Source organism: Grus americana, chromosome 2 (assembly GCF_028858705.1).
Source record: "Grus americana isolate bGruAme1 chromosome 2, bGruAme1.mat, whole genome shotgun sequence".
Lineage (NCBI taxonomy): Eukaryota > Metazoa > Chordata > Aves > Gruiformes > Gruidae > Grus > Grus americana.
In genome coordinates, this window is record NC_072853.1 from 72415153 (window position 1) to 72433290 (window position 18138).

The window sequence follows — 18138 nt, forward strand, 5'->3', positions numbered from 1 at the left end:
AGAAAGTAAATAGCAATTAGTTTGAACTTTGTTAAATAAGAAATAGCAAGGGCAGCTTTAATTTTTAATAGCTTCATTTTGAAACCTATGCTATAAAATTTCCATCCCCTGGCATTTTTCAGTGATGTTTTTGATTTCTGACCTTTAAGACAGGGACTTTTATTTCTTGCTTCTCTTGCATAATTCTTAGTTGTATCTGAGGCTTGGAAGGGCACAGCAAATCCTGTTTTGATTTTTATTTCCAAAGAGGTAACAGCCCCATGTAGAGGCTACTCAGATTTTTTCAGAAAGCTGCAGTACTGCTGCAGGCAGGTAACCTCCCACTAGCACTGGCAAGGTATTTCTGATGGCTGAAATATTTCAGCAATGCTGAAAAATGTTAAAAATATCTTAGACAAAAGATTTTGCAGATTCTTTCAGGTTCTCTGAATTCCTTTTTGCAGGTTATAATATAGCACAGACTTTGTTACCAACACTTGCTGGCTCAAACACTTTTTTTTAAAAGGATGTTTTCTTCATCATTTTGAACAAAAATTCTAAAATGCTGAATATAATCCTTGTGTTAATGTAGGTCAAACAAGGAGCTGGTTGTAAAAGAACTTGAATTGTAAAAATAATTGCTTAATGTACATTAACTGCTCGGATGCTGCAGGATGAGCACCAAAAAAAAAAAAAATCCTTACTTTTTTTCCAAGTAGGAGCTATAACTTCAGTGTTAACCAATTAAATCATCACACAGCAGACTGTACAAGTTACTTGTTCCAGGGCCAATTCTATGTTTAGGGATAGGGTAAATAATGAAGAAAGAACTCATGTAAGCCATCACCAAGCGTATTAGTAGTTTTGTAAGATCTCTAACTAAAAAGTTACCAGCCTAATCATAGAATATATAACTTGTACTCACTTGGACATATTTTTATCTACTGCACATTGGTTTTGACCTCAGTTCTCTTAATGTACAAATTTTACAGCTGTACTTCTACTGCTTTTTCCTGCAGAAATGCCAGATGAAGTAGAAATAGCCTTGGTATTTGAACCATAGAAGCTAGAAAAATTTATTTGGTCATGTTTGCATGGGCTTTCACAGCTTTTTATGTAAACAGTCAATTTGTGTATGAGACAAAGCTCAGCTTGCACCATTCTAGAGCACTCTGCATAGTCGTGTGGCTGAGCAGTTTTATGATTTTGAATGACATGATCAGAATTTCTCTAATCTTAAGCTGTATCACTGTTTGTTTGTGGACATCTATAGAATGGCCCTTTCTATAAACTGACAGAACAACATACACGCCTGTTTCCTGTATGAGTAGGATTAGTTGATGCATGTTTAATGCTGACCACCCTTTCAAGATTGAAAGTGAATGGAAATAGTCAGTGCTGAATATTTGGCCTGATGTTCAATAATGTAGAAAACCTCCAGCCCCATTTCAGTACAAAAGGGGATGAACAGCTTTAAAAATTTGATTACTTGCAGAAATTCCTCATTTGTCATTTAGATGGCTGTTAGGTATTCAAATTTGAAAGTTGTGGTTGTACTTTACGTATACCTTGAGAGCTTCCAAGTACTGTGCAGACAGTATCTGTAAGTTTCCAAGTTGCTGAAGAACAAGAAACAAGTATCTAGGTTCATAGCTGACATGAATGCCAGCTTCTTTAGGTCTAGTAAGTAAATGCTGAATTATTGCTTGCTTTGCAGAGGGCTTGCTGTGTCTTGTGGTAACGTGTAAATGTCGTTTGCAAAATCCAATGTCATACCGTGACCTTAATCATGCTAACATTGCTTGTTAATTGTTCATCTCCAAGCTTGGGCGTAAATGCTGTTTGATTAGAGCCTGATTTTGCACTCTGATTGTAAATAAAAATAATAATACTGTCATATAACATATAGCATTGCTTTCATTAAAGATTGATGTATATGCTATGATTTGTTTTTTCTTTTTTTCTGAACAGATGATCGTGTGGTTGGAGAAAATGCTAGATAAAATAATCAGCATTTTCATAATATTTTTGCTAGTGATAGGAACCCTTCTGCTAGCCCTGCTCCTTACTGCAAAGGTACAGTGCACTAAGGAACGTAACCATAGAGCTCGTTTTAAATGTTGAATGATATAAATACTGATATTTAAATACTGATATTTATGCAAAATTGTTTAGCTTCTTTTTTTAAAAAAATTTAGCGGCTAACTGCTCTGTAGTTGAACTTGTTACCATTCCAAGACTTCTTATATATAAAATTTTATATATTTATATATTCTATATATTTATATTTATTTTGTATATATGTTTATATATATGACAAAACTAATATATAGATGTTTGGAAATACGAAATTTGTTTTGGTAGAAATAATTACTAGCTTATATATTGCAGAAACAGATTTGTTTTGCATCCTGTTACACTTTTCTTGTCAATGGTAGAGCCACTTAGATTTTTTTTTTCTTTTTAATTTACCTTGCATCAGAAACATATTTGAAAAATGCTGAGGTGTATTTGTCAATTTGTTTGTGTAATAGCCTGTAATAACCTCATGGTATCCTGTTCTGAGTTTAAATGTGCTGAGATTCATGATCACATGTTGTCTGAATGTAACTTTTGGTTTGTAGTTGGGGGTTTTTTTGCTCACCAGAAGAGGTCGCTTGTGTACTTTTACTTTTTTAAAAATGGAGCTGTGTTCATACTTTAAAACAGTTAATGGAGATGGAATGTTTGAATTGAATACAGTTACAGAACAAAAATCACTGGGTTCTGATGTCAATCTCCTTTTTCCAAAATGTAGCCTTATATACTGCTGAGTACTTAAAATCAAAAGCTTTAAAAATTGTACAAACATTCCAGCCTAAAACTTCCTTATATTCATAAAAGGAATATTAAGATATTTATAAAAGGTGCCTTTTATCATTCTTATTGAAGAATTAATTTGGTGAGGCACTTCATAGCATGGTTTGTCATGTTAGAGCTGAGCATTCATTAATTTTTGATCCATGGCTTAAAAACGTATATCTGAAACTGTGCTTATATTTTAGCGCTTCCATTGACAGCACTGCTGTATTGTTAGAATTTTTCCACTGATGAGATAAGGTTTAAATTTCCATTTGCTATTACTAGTCACACAGTGTGTGACCAAAATTGTCAGAACAGAATGATGATTATTGTATTGACTGCTTTTGGGGGTTAATGGCACTTTATTTATCATGATGGGCTCTCTGCGTTGGAAGAATTATTCTTTAAATGTACAAACTGGTCACCCCACCCTCCCCCAAGTAACCCCAAAGGCTCTCTGAATGTAGGAAGAGTTCTAGTTTGCATTATATAACATTTCTCCTCTCTATATTTAATTTAGGTACATCAAGAGAGCGTTCACATGATTCAAGTCACAAGCAGCTTGATCAATGAGACAGTAGCCAGTCACCCAGAATGGGCAAAGTAAGAATCCTGAAGTTAAGTGAATAGTATAGGGTGGATAAACAAGCTTCCAGGTGCTGTTATGCATAGTTTTTAATTTAAAAAAAATCCCCTAGGCAAATAGAAATGGGAGTGACTGTTGCAGGCAGATCTCAGGCAGCAGTAGAGTTTATGCATTGGTCTGGGAGACTGTCTGTGGTATCTGATTTGAAGACTGGTTGGACTTTGGTGGAGAAGGACAGGTGTATAAACTTCTCTAGTTACAGTTTTGGAGAAAAACTTGCATAGTGCAGAGAATAAAGAGGTCATATTCTTTTCCCTTTTACCTGCAAAAGAAGAGTAAGGCAAAGAATGCTCTCTGTAGAAGGTTGTGAGATGAGAGCTGAGTTATTTTTTTAATGTGGAGAGCTGGCTGCAGAATGCCTTTGAGGGAATAGGAGTTGAAGAAAATGTTATCAGAGTGAACTGAAAAAGAGTTTGAGGGTGGATAGAATGGTGGATGGGGACAGTTTGGTGTGAGTCATTTGGGAAGGGCTGTTCCTGTTAAGAGTAGATGTGTATAGTGTACACAGTAGGAACTTTATAAGATATGGTTTGTGTAATGATTAAAGCAAACACCAAGGCAAATATTAAGGAAGAGAGAAGATTTCGAGAGGAAAACAAGGGCGCACTGGTGAGCAAAGAAGTGATTGCATGAGCAGCAGAGGGGGAATAGGTAAGACTGACAAGTGTGATTTTAAAGGGAGGATGTTCCAGTTTGCTTTCATTCTACTTCAGCTAAACAGACATTGAGTAAAGGTGAGTCCAGGCACTTCCCAGGAAAAAAGAATTGTCTCCTGGACAAGACTGGTTGATGTTTTTCAAGGGCATTGTCTAAACAAAAGTGATGATGGTTTAACAGGATTGAAAGAAAGTGCATGCTGTATTATAAGAGCAAGATAAATTTTCAAAAACAGAACTAAAATGATGGAGTTAATAAATGCTATAGTAATATGTGCTTTACTAATACTTAAGTAATCACAATCAAGAGAACAGAAAGCACCTAATGTGTTTGTTTATTCCTTCATGGCATTTCTTGTGTTGTTTGGCCTTTCCATTTTGCTGTAGGATGTAAATAAGTAGAACTAATGAAAATGGAAATTTGACTGTCAGAAGCTTATTCACATAATGAAAATATTGCAGTACTAGTTGAGTAATTAGCAGAATTTTAGCTAAATTTTTTACTTCCAGTGTTTGCATCCAAATTTAAAGCATCCAAAACACTATCTTTTAATCCATTAGGAGTAAGTATATCTCAAGCTTCACCAGCTTTCAGAGCTTGATGCTCACATTACATTTAGAGGTGACTGACTGAAATGTCTTGGAATTCCAGTACAGAACATTTCTGAAGGGTTACACAGACAGAAAAGCTTCCATGTTGATCTTCAGTCAGGTGAACAAATGCAGCAATTTTATTTCCTGAATACTTTCTTGTTTTGGAAGGGCTCTAACATGTGCCATTGAATCAAGATGTAGAAAGAAAGTCAAAGCAGAGAATGTGTTCCCTGTATTCACAAGTGTTGGAATGCTGGCATCTCAGTAGGTCCATTGCCTGGGTGTGATGTGAATCCCTGAAGACAGTTTGGTGGGGACTTAGAAATAGCTGGTGCCCAAACCTGTTGCTTCATCTGGTCGTTTTTTCAGGGAAACTACGTTAACAATTTACATTCAATTCATAATTGAGAAGGTTATCTTTGCAGCTAGATGAGACTGCTTTGTACAGTATTTTCAGAAAATTAGAACACTAGGAAAATTTCTAAGAATGTAATGTGAATAGCATGCTGTGGTGGGTTGACCCTGGCTGGAGGCCAGGTACCCACCAGAGCTGCTCTCTCACTCCCCTCATTCACTAGGCAGGGGAGAAAAAGTACAACAGAACGCTTGTGGGTCGAGATAAGGACAGGGAGAGATCACTCACTAATTGTTGTCACGAGCAAAACAGACCGAACTTAGAGAGGGAATTCATCTAATTTATTACTAGGCAAAACAGAGTAGAGGAATGAGAAATAAAATCAACTCTTAAAACACTTCCCCCCACCCCTCCCATCCTCCCGGGCTCAACTTCACTCCCGGCTTCAACCTTCCCCCCCTCAGCGGCACAGGGGGACGGGGAATGGGGGTTGTGGTCAGTTCATCTCACGGTGTTTCTGCCACTTCTTCATCCTCATGGGGAGGACTCCTCTCATCGTTCCCCTGCTCCAGCATGGAGTCCCTCTCACGGGGTGCAGACCTTCAGGAGCAAACTGCTCCAGCGTGGGGTCCCCCACGGGGTCACAAGTCCTGCCAGCAAACCTGCCCTGGCGTGGGCTCCCCTCTTCACGGGTCCGAAGTTGCTCCAGCGTGGGCTTCCCACGGGCCACAGCCTCCTTCAGGTGCCTCCACCTGCTCTGGTGTGGGGTCCTCCACGGGCTGCAGGTGGAATCGCTACACCCCCTCATCCTTCCTCCATGGGCTGCAGGGGGACAGCCTGCCTCACCATGGCCTTCACCACAGGCTGCAGGGGGATCTCTGCTTCGGCACCTGGAGCACCTCCTCCCCCTCCTTCTGCACTGACCTTGGTGTCTGCAGAGTTTCTTACATCTTCTCACTCCTCTCTCCAGCTGCAAAAGCTCTCTCTAAGTGTTTTGTTTTCCCTTCTTAAATATGTTACCACAGAGGCGCTGATTGGCTTGGCCTTGGCCAGCGGTGGGTCCGTCTTGGAGCCGGCTGGCATTGGCTCTATCAGACACAGGGGAAGCTTCTAGCAGCTTCTCACAGAAGCCACCCCTGTAGCCCCCCACTACCAAAACCTTGCCACGCAAACCCAACGCATGGGCTCATGCCTACAGATTGAAGAGCAGATCTCTCTTGAAAAAGTTGAGATACTAATTTAACTGAAGTTTCAGGACCCTTGGAGAATTCCAGTGACGTGCCCTAGATTTAATTGTGCTTTGCTTATGAGAAAGTCTGTTCCTTGATATGTAGAAGGAAATATTCTAGTTGTAGTAAGTTTATATGTATTTAACCTTAACTGTTTGCTGTTGCTTCCAAACATTAATTTGTAATGTGCTTCATGTGTAATGGAATGGGTAAAATACACAGCAGTTAATTTTGTTTCCCTTCTTTAAAAAAACTAGCTGGCTCCCAGAAGCTCAGGTTATTCAGAAGGCACTCAATTCAGCAGCTAATAATGTATACCAATATGGCCGAGAATGGATTACACATAAGGTAAGAGTGAGCTCCCCCACCTTTTTTAATATTTTAGTTTCTGGTGTTTCATAAAAGTAAAAAGAAAAAAAAAAGATTTTTGTCAGTGATTCTTTTTTGTGTGGTGAACCATTTTGTTGACAGATCTATTTTTTCCACTCTCTAGTTTGTGAGTTGGAAGGAAGAGTGGGAGTGATTTCAGTAGTCTTTTCTGCTCAGAAGACTATTTATTTTTAAGAGCCGAAAAATCTGTCATCATTTTAATAAGATTGCCAGTGAAAATGCATCAACTAAAGATGAATTTTTTTTTCATCTGGCTTTAGCTGTATAATTGTGGGCAATGTATTCCACACCAGTATTCTAATTTCTGTGTGGGCTGGGTGTGGTAGATGGGATTTTTTTTTAAATTATAATTTATTTATTTAACTTTCTTCACCAGAATTTGCCAAGATTTTTATCTGTACATTTTGATATCTAGCACACATCTCAAATTATTTGAAATATTTACTGTTAAGATGATCAAGGATTTTGGATTCAGCATTTTAGAGATGACATTTTTTCAGTGCAGAAAGAAGTCCTCGGCTTAGTGCAGCAGAATGTTTTTTACAGACAAAATCTTCATGTTACGAACCATGTTGTCTGAAGTGTGTATTCCATGCTGATACTCAGCTTTTCTAATCAATGGGATTTGAGCCATGCCTTTACTGACAATCTTAAGTGATTCATCTAGCTTGGAGTTTGTCGTAGATGTCAGTTTCATTCTGTTCTGTATAATAAAAGATTTCTCTCTGTTTTAGCTCCACAAGATTTTAGGAGAAAAAGTTAATAACACCGCTGTGATTGAAAAACAAGTGCTAGAGCTCTGGGACAGGCTTTATCACTCTTGGTTTGTGAAGGTGGGTAACTTACTTAAATGGTATTTATATAAACTATAAGCTATCACTTAGTGCCTTGAGGTAATTATGCTAAGTGTGCATTTCTGAGAAAGAGATTAGTGAAAAGTTGGAATGCTGAGTAAAGGTCGTAATAATAAAAAGTTGGTAAGAATTTCAAGTGTGTAAGATAGCTCATTCTACAGTCACAGTTTGAGTACAGCCAGAACTGTGTCCTTCACTTAAGTAGTTATGTGTGTTTTTATCTATGCCATTTAATTTGCGCTTTGCTCACTTTTTCTATTTAGTACGTCATAGTTTAGAGCTTTCTGTTGAATTTTCGTGATCTTGAGGGGTTAGGAAAAGGAAACGTATTCTGCATGATTTGTGTAACTTTTATTAATTTGAAATTTTGGGAAAGAAATTATCCTTTCACTAAATTTCCTACAATGCATTTTTGCCAACTGTGCTAGCCTTCCTATAATGGGTTCTGCATACTGAATCTTGAAAAGGTCGTAAGAGTTAAATCATTTCCACGCTGCCAATGCTGTTTGCCTTTTAAAGGAATAAGCAAGCAATTAATTAGCCATGGAGCAATGGAAATATCAAAATCCAGAAGTCATACCCCTGAAATATTAAATATATTTAAATAATTGCAACTATAATATATTAACACTTTTATTTATACAGTTGTTTTTAAAGTACTCTAAAGTTCCAAGAAGATCTCTGTATTAAAAGAATTAAGAGTTTCAGTGTAGCAGTCAAAATAGTAGGGGAAAGAATCAGTTTCTTTTTCTGACAACATAATGACGTAGAAGAACATGCGGAGAGATAGCATGACACTGTTGAGGAATATGGGACCACTGAGTAGAAATTAAAACTGAATCTATGATAGATTTTGCTGTCCTTAAGCGCTCAGGAGTATTCAGTGTTAAATGCTTGACGAAGAAAAGCACTTGCTTTTGATACAGTTACACTGATAAACCTGTTGCTTTTACTAATATAACCTGTGTGTCAGATGGTCCGTAGCACTGCACCGTTCAGTCAGGCTCTGTGTCACTACATGTGCTGTAGGAGGTGTTTTGTTGCTGCAGTATGCAGCATAGGTTGTGTCTGTGTTCGTTGTGTTACATGAGTTCTTTCTTGCAGCTGTTATTTGAGGGAATACTGTGAGGCAGCTTTCTTGTAGATACTGTTCTGGTAGGGTAAAAAACCAGCTTTCCTAGTAATTAAAATGGCAGAAAGAGCTGCAGGAACGCATTGATGCTCACTGCCTACAAAGTATGGCTACTGTTTGCATGCTAGAGACCCTATGTTACCATTGGCATGCTGGGCTGCAACCGCTTATTTGTGGGCTGCAGGTAGCTCCTCCAGAATCTATTTCTAATCTTCCCCCTTCTGTCACACTCCATATCCACATAAATGTCTCATCTGAGTGCTTTCCACCTGGCTGTTTCCTTCTGTAATATTGGAATAGCCTTGCATTGTCCTTCAGTGTATCTGAAAACTGGTAAACTAGATGATAGGGCAGTGTGGAGAACATCTGTACTATCTCTCACTCTCTCAGTACATCTTTCAAGCTCTCCACTATTTCAGTTGTATGAGCGTAATAATTGCACTTCATTTTGCAGCCCACATGGTGTTGCTGTAGTCTCTAGGTGACTGAAGAACCCAGGCTCGGGTGACACTTTTCCATGAAAGCTGTAGAATTGAGGAAGAGTTGCCGAAAAAATGTGGATTCAACCATTAACTGCTGCTTTCTGAGATCAGTAGATAGTAAATGGTGTATATTTTAAAAGGTTCTAGAGAAGTTGTGATAGATCAGTTACCATTGTGTCTGTGTTCCCAATGAAGTAAACCAGTAACAGAATAATAAACCACTGGAAAGATGATGGCATAGCTCTCCAATCAAGGTGTCTTTTTTGAAGGACAAGAATCTCCTCTTCCTAGTCCACTCAGGTGTGAGGTTTTGTTCTTAAGATCTAGTGAATTTGTTGAAGTTGAACCAGTTGACAATTTCTTTGAATCCCTTATTTATCAACACCTGAGGCCTTAGGTGCTACAGCAGCTGAATAAAAATTAACTAGAAATGTGTATTAATAACATGTTACAAAACTTGCAAATGATACCTAATTCTGCTAGTTAATGGTAAGAGCTGTCTTTGAAAATAGAACTAGATTAACAGAAAATAGGTTCTTGATACAGTTTATGAATTCAGAAGGCCTGTTGGAGGGAGATTTTTGACTACTCATATGTTTCTGCTCTAAATAAACTACCAGCTCAGAAGAAAGATCTCTGTGTTGCTGTGGATTGTTAAAGAACGTTGCTAATTTTGCATAAAGTGTAATGATGCATCTAGGGAGAATTGTTAATAAGCAGAAAATGTAATGGTCTTAGATAAATCAGTGCAGAGACTTCACTTGGAATACTACTTGACATGTATGCTTAAAAGGATACTGTCATTTTAAAGGTCGGCTGGTAAGGTTAAAAGTTTTTGGAAAATTTTAACGGTAGTAATGGGACACTTTATATAAACACCAGGGTTGAGAACCTGAGAAGTCTCCTGCTATTAAAGATTAGGATGAGATCTGTTGCAGTCAACAGGATTGCTTAGACTTGCTTACAGTAGAATTTTGGCATCCTCTGAAACACTTGTCACAGTCCCAGACTGAGTCAAATAGTCTCATGCTAGATGGTAATCAGGTGTGATTCAGTTGGACAATAGGTGTCCTGGCTGTTGGCTAGGACAGAGTTAATTGTCACAAGAAGCTGGGAGGGGACACAGCCAAGAACAGCTGACCCAAACTAGCCAAAGGGGTATTCCATACTATATGACATCATGCTCAGTATATAAAGGGGGGAGCTGGCAGGGGAGGAAGGATCGTGGCTTGGGGCTGGGCATCATGTTCCAGGTGGTGAGCAAATTGCATTGTGTATCACCTGCTTTGTATATTCTTTTATAAGTATTGTTGTTTTCCTCTCCCTTTGCTGTCCCAGTAAACTGTCTTTATCCCAACCCATGAGTTTTACCTTTTTCTTCTGATTCTCCTCCCCTTCCCACCATGGGGTGGGGAGGAGAGAGCAAGTGGCTGCATGGTGCTCAGCTGCTGCTGGTGCTAAACTATGACAATAGGCAACTTCATAATTAGGGTGAAGCCACTGTTGAATTAGCTGTTGTGGTTATGGCCATTTCCTGTTGTCTTGCTGTGTTGCACTTAGAAAGCTGTGCAGTCAGAAGTAGTTTTCCATGCACCCAGTTTAACTTTTAGCTTTTGCATGACTGAACATTGCCAGTGGACAAGTAGACACTAATTGTGAGAAAAGCTACTTGTTTTGGCTTCTGCTTGTATTTTCCTTTGGGGGTTGTAGTGGGAAAAGTTCTATGTTACAAATGGTAAATTATGTATGCAGTAACTGAAATCATTACATCTTTCTTCTGTGCTTTCATAAAGAGCAAGATAGATACCATTGCGTAAGTCAAGCAGTAAAGCTAATGTTTAACTGAGGTGAGTACATCTGTACAATATATAGAACTGTAATTATATGAAATAATTAAGTTGTTTTTCAGATTTTAATTTTTCCAGTGTACAAAGTACTTCCAGGTATTTTTGAGGATGCCAATTAAAGCAACTCTTAAGTATTTAGATGCATGTTGGATCTGTTCCTCATTAAGAAAACATTAGTCTTTGACTTTCTCATATCTGTAAGTTATTCAAATTGTTTTCTTTATGTCTTTGTCTCTCTTTCTAAGAATGTAACACATTCTGGAAGACACAAAGGACACAAATGGCACATAAACCGTCAAAACAGCTGGCTTGGTGATATTTTGGACTGGCAAGATGTTGCATCATTTGTTCATGATAACATTGAAACATTTCTTTCGGTATGTGTTTTTTGCCCTTATTACCAAATTGGTTTCATTTTTAACTGATAACAATTCTTCCTTGGACTACCACTGAGGTTATGGATTCAAGTACGTGGAAAATTATGGAAACAGTGTTAGTGTTACTTATAATTACCTAAGCAATTTTTGTAAGCCTACTTAGGATATATCCATACTGCAAACAGAACTGGTTGTGATGAAGAAGCCCTCCTGAGTTCAGCATCTTCATTAATGCTACCTTCCCAGACTTCTTCCTGAGACAGATTGTTACTATAGAATTACCTGTGTCACCTGCAAGCTGGTTTTAAATGCTTTATGTTATGTAGTCTTTTAAAAAAGAGGCCAGTTTGTTTAGGGTATAGTTGAGGAAACTATTCACCAAGAGGTTGTGAAAACAAAATATTTTTTTTTTTGTAATCTTGCTTTTTTTTCCTCAAATTATTATTCATTGGGTTGAAAGCAGCTTATTTCTTTCTTCTTTTATGAAAGTTCTGTGGAGAATGAAATTAATATTTTACACTGTGTGAATTCCTGAATTAATGCACTGGACCTTTCACCTCAGGAGGAGAAGAAGAAAAGTCATTGAAAGCAATCCAAACTGAAGCAACTGTATTTCTCTTAAAAATGATGTTAAGTCTGAAATGCTTAATATACAGAGTCAATCCCTGTTATAGTTCATCTTTGACTTGAGCTACTGTCATAAACTAGAATTATCTTCAGGTTATTATTTATCCATTTTGGAAGAATGTTTTTTATGCCTAATGCATGACGTAACATTTCTGTGGATACAGTTAAATCTAGTATTTGCCTTGAGGCAGTTCTTGGTTTAGACAGATGACCACATGTGCTGCTTCTGTCCTTCCTCAACTGCTGCTTAAATGGTTGCAGTTTCTATCATAGAAGAAAATGTGGGTCAACAAAAAGTTGAGAAAAACTTTTTATTGCAGTGAACCTTTTTTCAGTTAATAGTGAAATTTGCTTGATACTTTCTCAAAGTTGACCATGCATGCTTGAGGCAGAGTTACAAAAATACACAACACATCATCATTTAAAATCAATATGGAGTTTCCTTCTAGGCAAGAGGGAGAGAAGAAGGAGAAACTACATGATAGGTGCTAGCTGTGTCATTTGCAGCATTGCTGCACAGTGCACAGAAACCATGATACGTGTGCTTCAGTAATCCAAATGGGCTAGAATAGTGCAGGAAATAGTGTAAAGAGAACAAATATTTAAGACTGAAATACATTAATAATAAAATTTTCATCTAGCTAGCATGCTTTCCTTTACTTGTAAAATCTGGTTTAGAAGTTCAGGGAAAAAAGTGCCAGCAGTTGACTTGCTTTCCTGTTTATTTCCATGAGCTCATTACTCAGCAGCTGTGGGGAAGCACCTGTCCCGTTTCTCCACGCACTCATGTCCACAATGCCAGACTGTAAACCAGTTGGCATAGTATATAGCTCTAAGTCCTGATTTCACATCCTTACTGGGCAGCATTTTCTGTGCTGGCTTGCTCATCCATAATGCGTTGCATAAGTATTACTCACACTGATATTTCCAATTTAAAATTGATGAAAATCTGATTTTTGTGCTTGTTTAGGTCATTAAAACAAGGAGATGATGAATATAAGAATAATTTTGACTTAAGTCAGGTGTTTCTAAGCAAGTTGCTTACCTACCCTAGGATACAATACAAGTTTACTGTATCTGGGATTTATGTTTTTATCAGAACATGAAAATCTTTCTCTTGGTATTTTGAAGAGAAACAATGAGTGATGAGAATGGCATACTGAATTGGGAGGGATCAATATTTTAAATTATGTAGGTGCTTTTGGGGGGGGGTGTTTTGGAGGGTTTCTTTTTTCATTTGGGTGGGTACTTTGTTTAGGGTTTTTAATTTTGTTTGCATTTTTGTGTTTTGTTGGACTTTGGGTGGGATTTTCTTCTTCTTGTTGAGTGTGTTGTGTATGGTGGGGATTGTGGGAGGGGGTGGGGGGAGATTAAAGAGGTTATGTATAATTCAAACTGTAGGATGTTTCTGCATTTGGACACTTGAAATCAATGCTAGCCTGCAATTCTTAAGAATATAGCAAGACATGGTACAGTCCCAGAATTGTGTTGACAGTTTTTTAAAAACACAAACAATTTAAAGATAACGAGATAACTGTAAAGAAGTGTGTGTGGATATGCAGCCATAGTGAGATTTCCTCCACCTTTGGAAAAGAATAAACTAAGATTACACTATTTGCACATAAAAAATACGTAGATTGAGGCTAGAGTTTACCATAGAATAACTGTCTTGCTAGCCCCTTGGCTTTCTGAAATACTTCGGAATAGTACAGATGACTCTGTATTCTCTGAAAATACAGTTATTTGACAGTGTCACAATCACAAGCAGATAAGCTCTTTTCCATTGATGGAAATCATAGGAAATGTTCATCCTCTATAGTAAAAGAAGGAACATTTGCTGTAAGAAAAATGCTGAAAGAAGACAGATGCAAGTGTTTAACTTCAGACTTTACCTGTAGTAGAAGAAACTTTCATATTAGAGTTGAAAGTATATAATTAAATCCCTAGTTTAGCTGTGCTGGGGAATTACTGGCATTTGCTTAATTTGTAACAATATGCATCGATTCAGTACTTTGAGTATCAGATAAAGCACTGAAGACTTCCGTACCCCCCCTCAAAATGTGCTGTTCATTATAGCAGTTATGCTTAGCTCTAGTTTGATGTAGACAGACCTTAGTTATTTTAAAGTAATTCACTATATGAACATGTAAATTGCCTGAAGATTTAATATGAAGATAAGCTTTTCCAAGTCATCGGTTTGCATTTTTCTAAAAGCTTTGGTGTTAGCAGCACTGCTGCCTTTCAGCTTTGGATTTTTCCAGTATTCTTCAGAAGCAGTAGTGTTATAAACAAGTTTATCCGGTGATATGTTTCTGAAGTGAGGTTTATTTCATCCTATTCTTAGTTTGGGGAGAGAACTAGAGTGGTTCCTTACTTATGCTTCAAATTTTGCACCCCATGCTCTATTCTAAGGTAGTTTTTCAGGTGAATGAAATACGCAGTACATAGCTGGACTATTAAGTTTTAATTTCTGAAAGATAAAAAAGCCTCGTTTGTTCCCCACTCACCTGCTTTTCCATTCATACCTTTTTTCTCCATTTCTTGAAGGTGTGAAACCTTGAAAAATTAAAGGACTGCTGGCTAAATCTGTGAATGATCACTCAGAACTCCCTTGATAGTATATGAGACACTGCTAATGTCTCCTTAAATTGATCTTTGTGCTTCTTGCACAAGAGTATTCATCATTCCACCAGCAGCTGCTATCTCATTCAGAGATTTCCCAGACAGGAACACAGAAGACCTTCCATTAAGACATACACAGCAAGCTTCAGCTCAGCTAGGTTGCTCTATCCCTGCCTTTAGCATGACTGATCTGTGTGTTCCAAACAAGTCAGTTTCTCAAATATTTCAATGAGTTGCCATATATCCTAATGTTTTCTCTGGCCCTGAGAATTTCTTCAAGTAATCTCCCAAGTTTATAGCTAATGCAGTCCATTCTTCAGTAATAATTCAACTACAATGCATTTTTTTTTCTAGTAAGGTAAGTGTTCAGAAGTGTGGCATTCTCTTCTTCATAGTGGATGTTGGTTTTTTTGAGTGTAAGTGAAATTCAACCTGATGCATACTTTTAGAGAAGGAGTTGGTTTCTTTACAGTCAGACAGTCAAAGACATGATGCTGGAGGATAGTCCTTTTTCTGTTGCTGTTTTGTCTCTGTTTCATGTAAAGGTTAAGCAAAAATGTTTTTTGAAAAATAAGCTGTTGAGCCCTGAAAGGTTAGCCCAGAACTTTATGGGTAAACATTTATTTGGAAATCAGCTTTTAATTGGAGCAGGAGGCCCTTGATCTTGTGCATACTGTATTATTCTTCACAAAGTCCGTTGCTGGTCTTTTACCTGAAAGGATTATTGACTTGTTCTGTTGCTGTCATTTTTGAGTTGTCAGGATGATACATCTTTCTGAACAGAAAAAAAAAATCAAAAGTATACAGAAGGACAATTTTTTTTTCCTAATATCTCTTTGTGTCCAGTTTTATTCCCTTTATAAATCTGTTAATGATCTCTACAATCAAATTAGGTACATGAATTTACCTGGCTTCCAGAAGTTTGTTGAATTGCAGTTCTTGGCAAAGAACTTGTTTTGGTCAAGTGCCTTTTAAAACCTTGCTTTCAGGTATTGGCCAGTTTAAGTGGCCAGTAGGACGCCTTGTGTGGCTAAGAACATTAAGTGCAATTTTCATTTCTTACCTGTTACAGATTGGAAAGGCACAGCAACTGATGCTGACGGTGACATATCACAATGTGATGTATAAGGGAGTTTTGTTTCCTGTACAGCTTCCTAGCTCTTTTGAACACTGATCTCTTAAGGCTACTTACAAAGCATTGTCTTGGGGAAAGAGGTGTGGTTTTCAGTTATTTAATAACAGTAATAGTAAAAGTATCATTATTGCATAAATATTCACACTTAGTTGTATTTTGGAGAACTGGTTGGCTGGCAAGGTGTTGGAAATTGTTTATGCATAGTAACTGAGCTCATTAACTCAGCTGCAGTATGCTCTGGGAATCAAACGGCATTATGAACTCTTAGGTGCAGGTACATGTATTTTGATTTTGTGACTCTTAGTGAAGTATTTGAGCACTTTCTGATACTGTGTTCAGTAATGATTAATGTGTTCTATGTCTGTCTTCTCATCCTAGCGATGAGAAGCATGTGTCTTGAAATTTTAATGGTACATATGCATAAAGAGGAACTTACTCTATAGCTGGAGGTGAGTCCTAGAAGATGCACTTGCTTTCATAAGACATAGTGAAGCTGAATGAAAAGCACTATCCATGCTTACTCTGAAGCAAATACTAGTGATAACTAGTTCAACAGTTCCAATCGATGACTCTGCCTAACACAGATGATGTTCTAGGAGAATCATTCCCGATACTGATTGAACCACCTGATAACTGCATTCAGACTAACTGCGGTTGTATACTCCTGGTTATCAGCTCCTTAGGCTAAAGCTTCTAGGGAAAGCATTAAACAAATACAACCTATACTGGAGGAATGTGCTATTTTAAAGGAAACCTTCCCAAGCCCCCACCAGATGTACACTGTCTTGTAGCAGATGGAACAAGCCCCTCTTCTTGTGAACTGCTCACCAGTATCAGCTCAGCTGATGTGTGGCAAGTGATGGTGTGCGAGGGAGGGAATTAATGATTGCTGTGGTTAATATTTAGAAGACTGAGAAATCAGTCCAACTACTAGACCAACTTTCATTAACAACACGCTTCATGCTAATGGTTTGTTTTACAGTCTACTAATTGTTGTCATTCTGTATTTAAAGTGATCAGTCCTTAGCAGTCATATCCTACATGAGGTGTGAGGATAGAATACCATCGTGGTGACACTGTGTAGTTGGCAGCAATAGCTGCTATCCTTGACGGTCTGAGTCACGGAAGTGTAAGTGAGCAGGCTCAGTAGCTCTTAAGTACGGAAAGCTGGAACTGAAATGCACATCTTCTTCCCTCAAATTAAGGAGCTTGTCCTTTTATAAGGTGGTTTTGTTTCTGAACAGCTCCCACTCTTGACCTCTGTCCTGGACTATATGCTGTGTGATACTTGGAGAGGCATTACTTTCCCAGGTCATGGCAGGTGCCATATCCTGTTGTTTGTCTGGTTGGTTGGGTGTTTTTTCTCCTTCCTTAGTTGCTACCTCATTTTCTTAAAGCAAAAGCAATCTTTTCCTGGCTCTTAAGGTTGTGCATCTTCAATGCCTTCTTCCTCAAAAAACTGCTTGTGTTTCAGGGGCCTTTGTTTTCAACCTGTGCCCTATTTTCAAGTCCTTAGCTGCTGTTCTGTGGTTAAAGTCCACATCATAACAGCAGACCTGTGACACCAAGCTCCTGTTCACGTGCCAAGTTCTAATAACAGGCTTAAACATCTGGGACTGGAGCCTTGCACAGTTAGCATTCAACTTATGGCCTGTTATTAGCAGTGACAGTACTATTTTTACTGAATACCAACTGAAAGGCCTCTGCTTTAGCTACAAACTGTTCCCTCAAAAATCACTGTCCCCTGTGTTTACAGTCCTCATAGTGTAATGTACATATAATAAAGTTACCTGGAGGCTGTATGAATTTATACCACTGCTGCACTCCCAGAATGAATTCTTAATCCGTAGAAGAAGGAGGGGGACAAATACCAGAGGGAGAACGTTTCTCGGCAGAAAGTCCTCTTTACTTCTAACCTCACTTGAATTCTCAAGAGAGACTAACAAAATCTGTTCAAAAGATGAGCCTTAAAATTCATAATTCCCATTAAATAGTGAGAAGCATGAATTAAGTAGATCTTTCTGGTTTTACTGTGTGTTGTAATTCCCTGTCACTTCCCCCAGCACTTATTTCCTCCCAGGTTTATGCTTTATAAATTATCTTCTGTATGTTTCACTCAGTTTCAAAGGAGAAGCGATCACACAGCTCACACTCCTTTGTCTGCTCTACAAATGCCAGCTATTGGGTTTTTTGGTTTGGGGCTTTGGATTTTTTTTGTTTTAATACAGTCTAATTGATTAAGATATTCATTAAACCAAAATTAACTGTTGCTAGTGTTGAAGTGTTTGCTTACTGCTTTGAACCTGGAGAAGGGCTTTTGTGTCAGACCTTTTACAGTTTTTCTAGTTACATTAATTAGTCTCAAAGAGGCA

At 37.9% G+C, this 18138-nt stretch overlaps 1 protein-coding gene across 2 annotated transcripts in view; it reads left to right on the top strand.

Annotated features, from left to right (window-relative positions):
- TMEM245 (transmembrane protein 245) overlaps window positions 1–18138 on the top strand; it is a 98826-nt gene that overhangs the window by 35445 nt on the left and 45243 nt on the right. For both annotated transcript variants that reach the window (XM_054816759.1, XM_054816758.1), the window contains 5 exons: window positions 1951–2055; window positions 3341–3423; window positions 6558–6648; window positions 7425–7523; window positions 11251–11382. In XM_054816759.1, the coding sequence (XP_054672734.1) occupies window positions 1951–2055; window positions 3341–3423; window positions 6558–6648; window positions 7425–7523; window positions 11251–11382 (510 nt within the window). The remainder of the gene's footprint in view (window positions 1–1950; window positions 2056–3340; window positions 3424–6557; window positions 6649–7424; window positions 7524–11250; window positions 11383–18138) is intronic.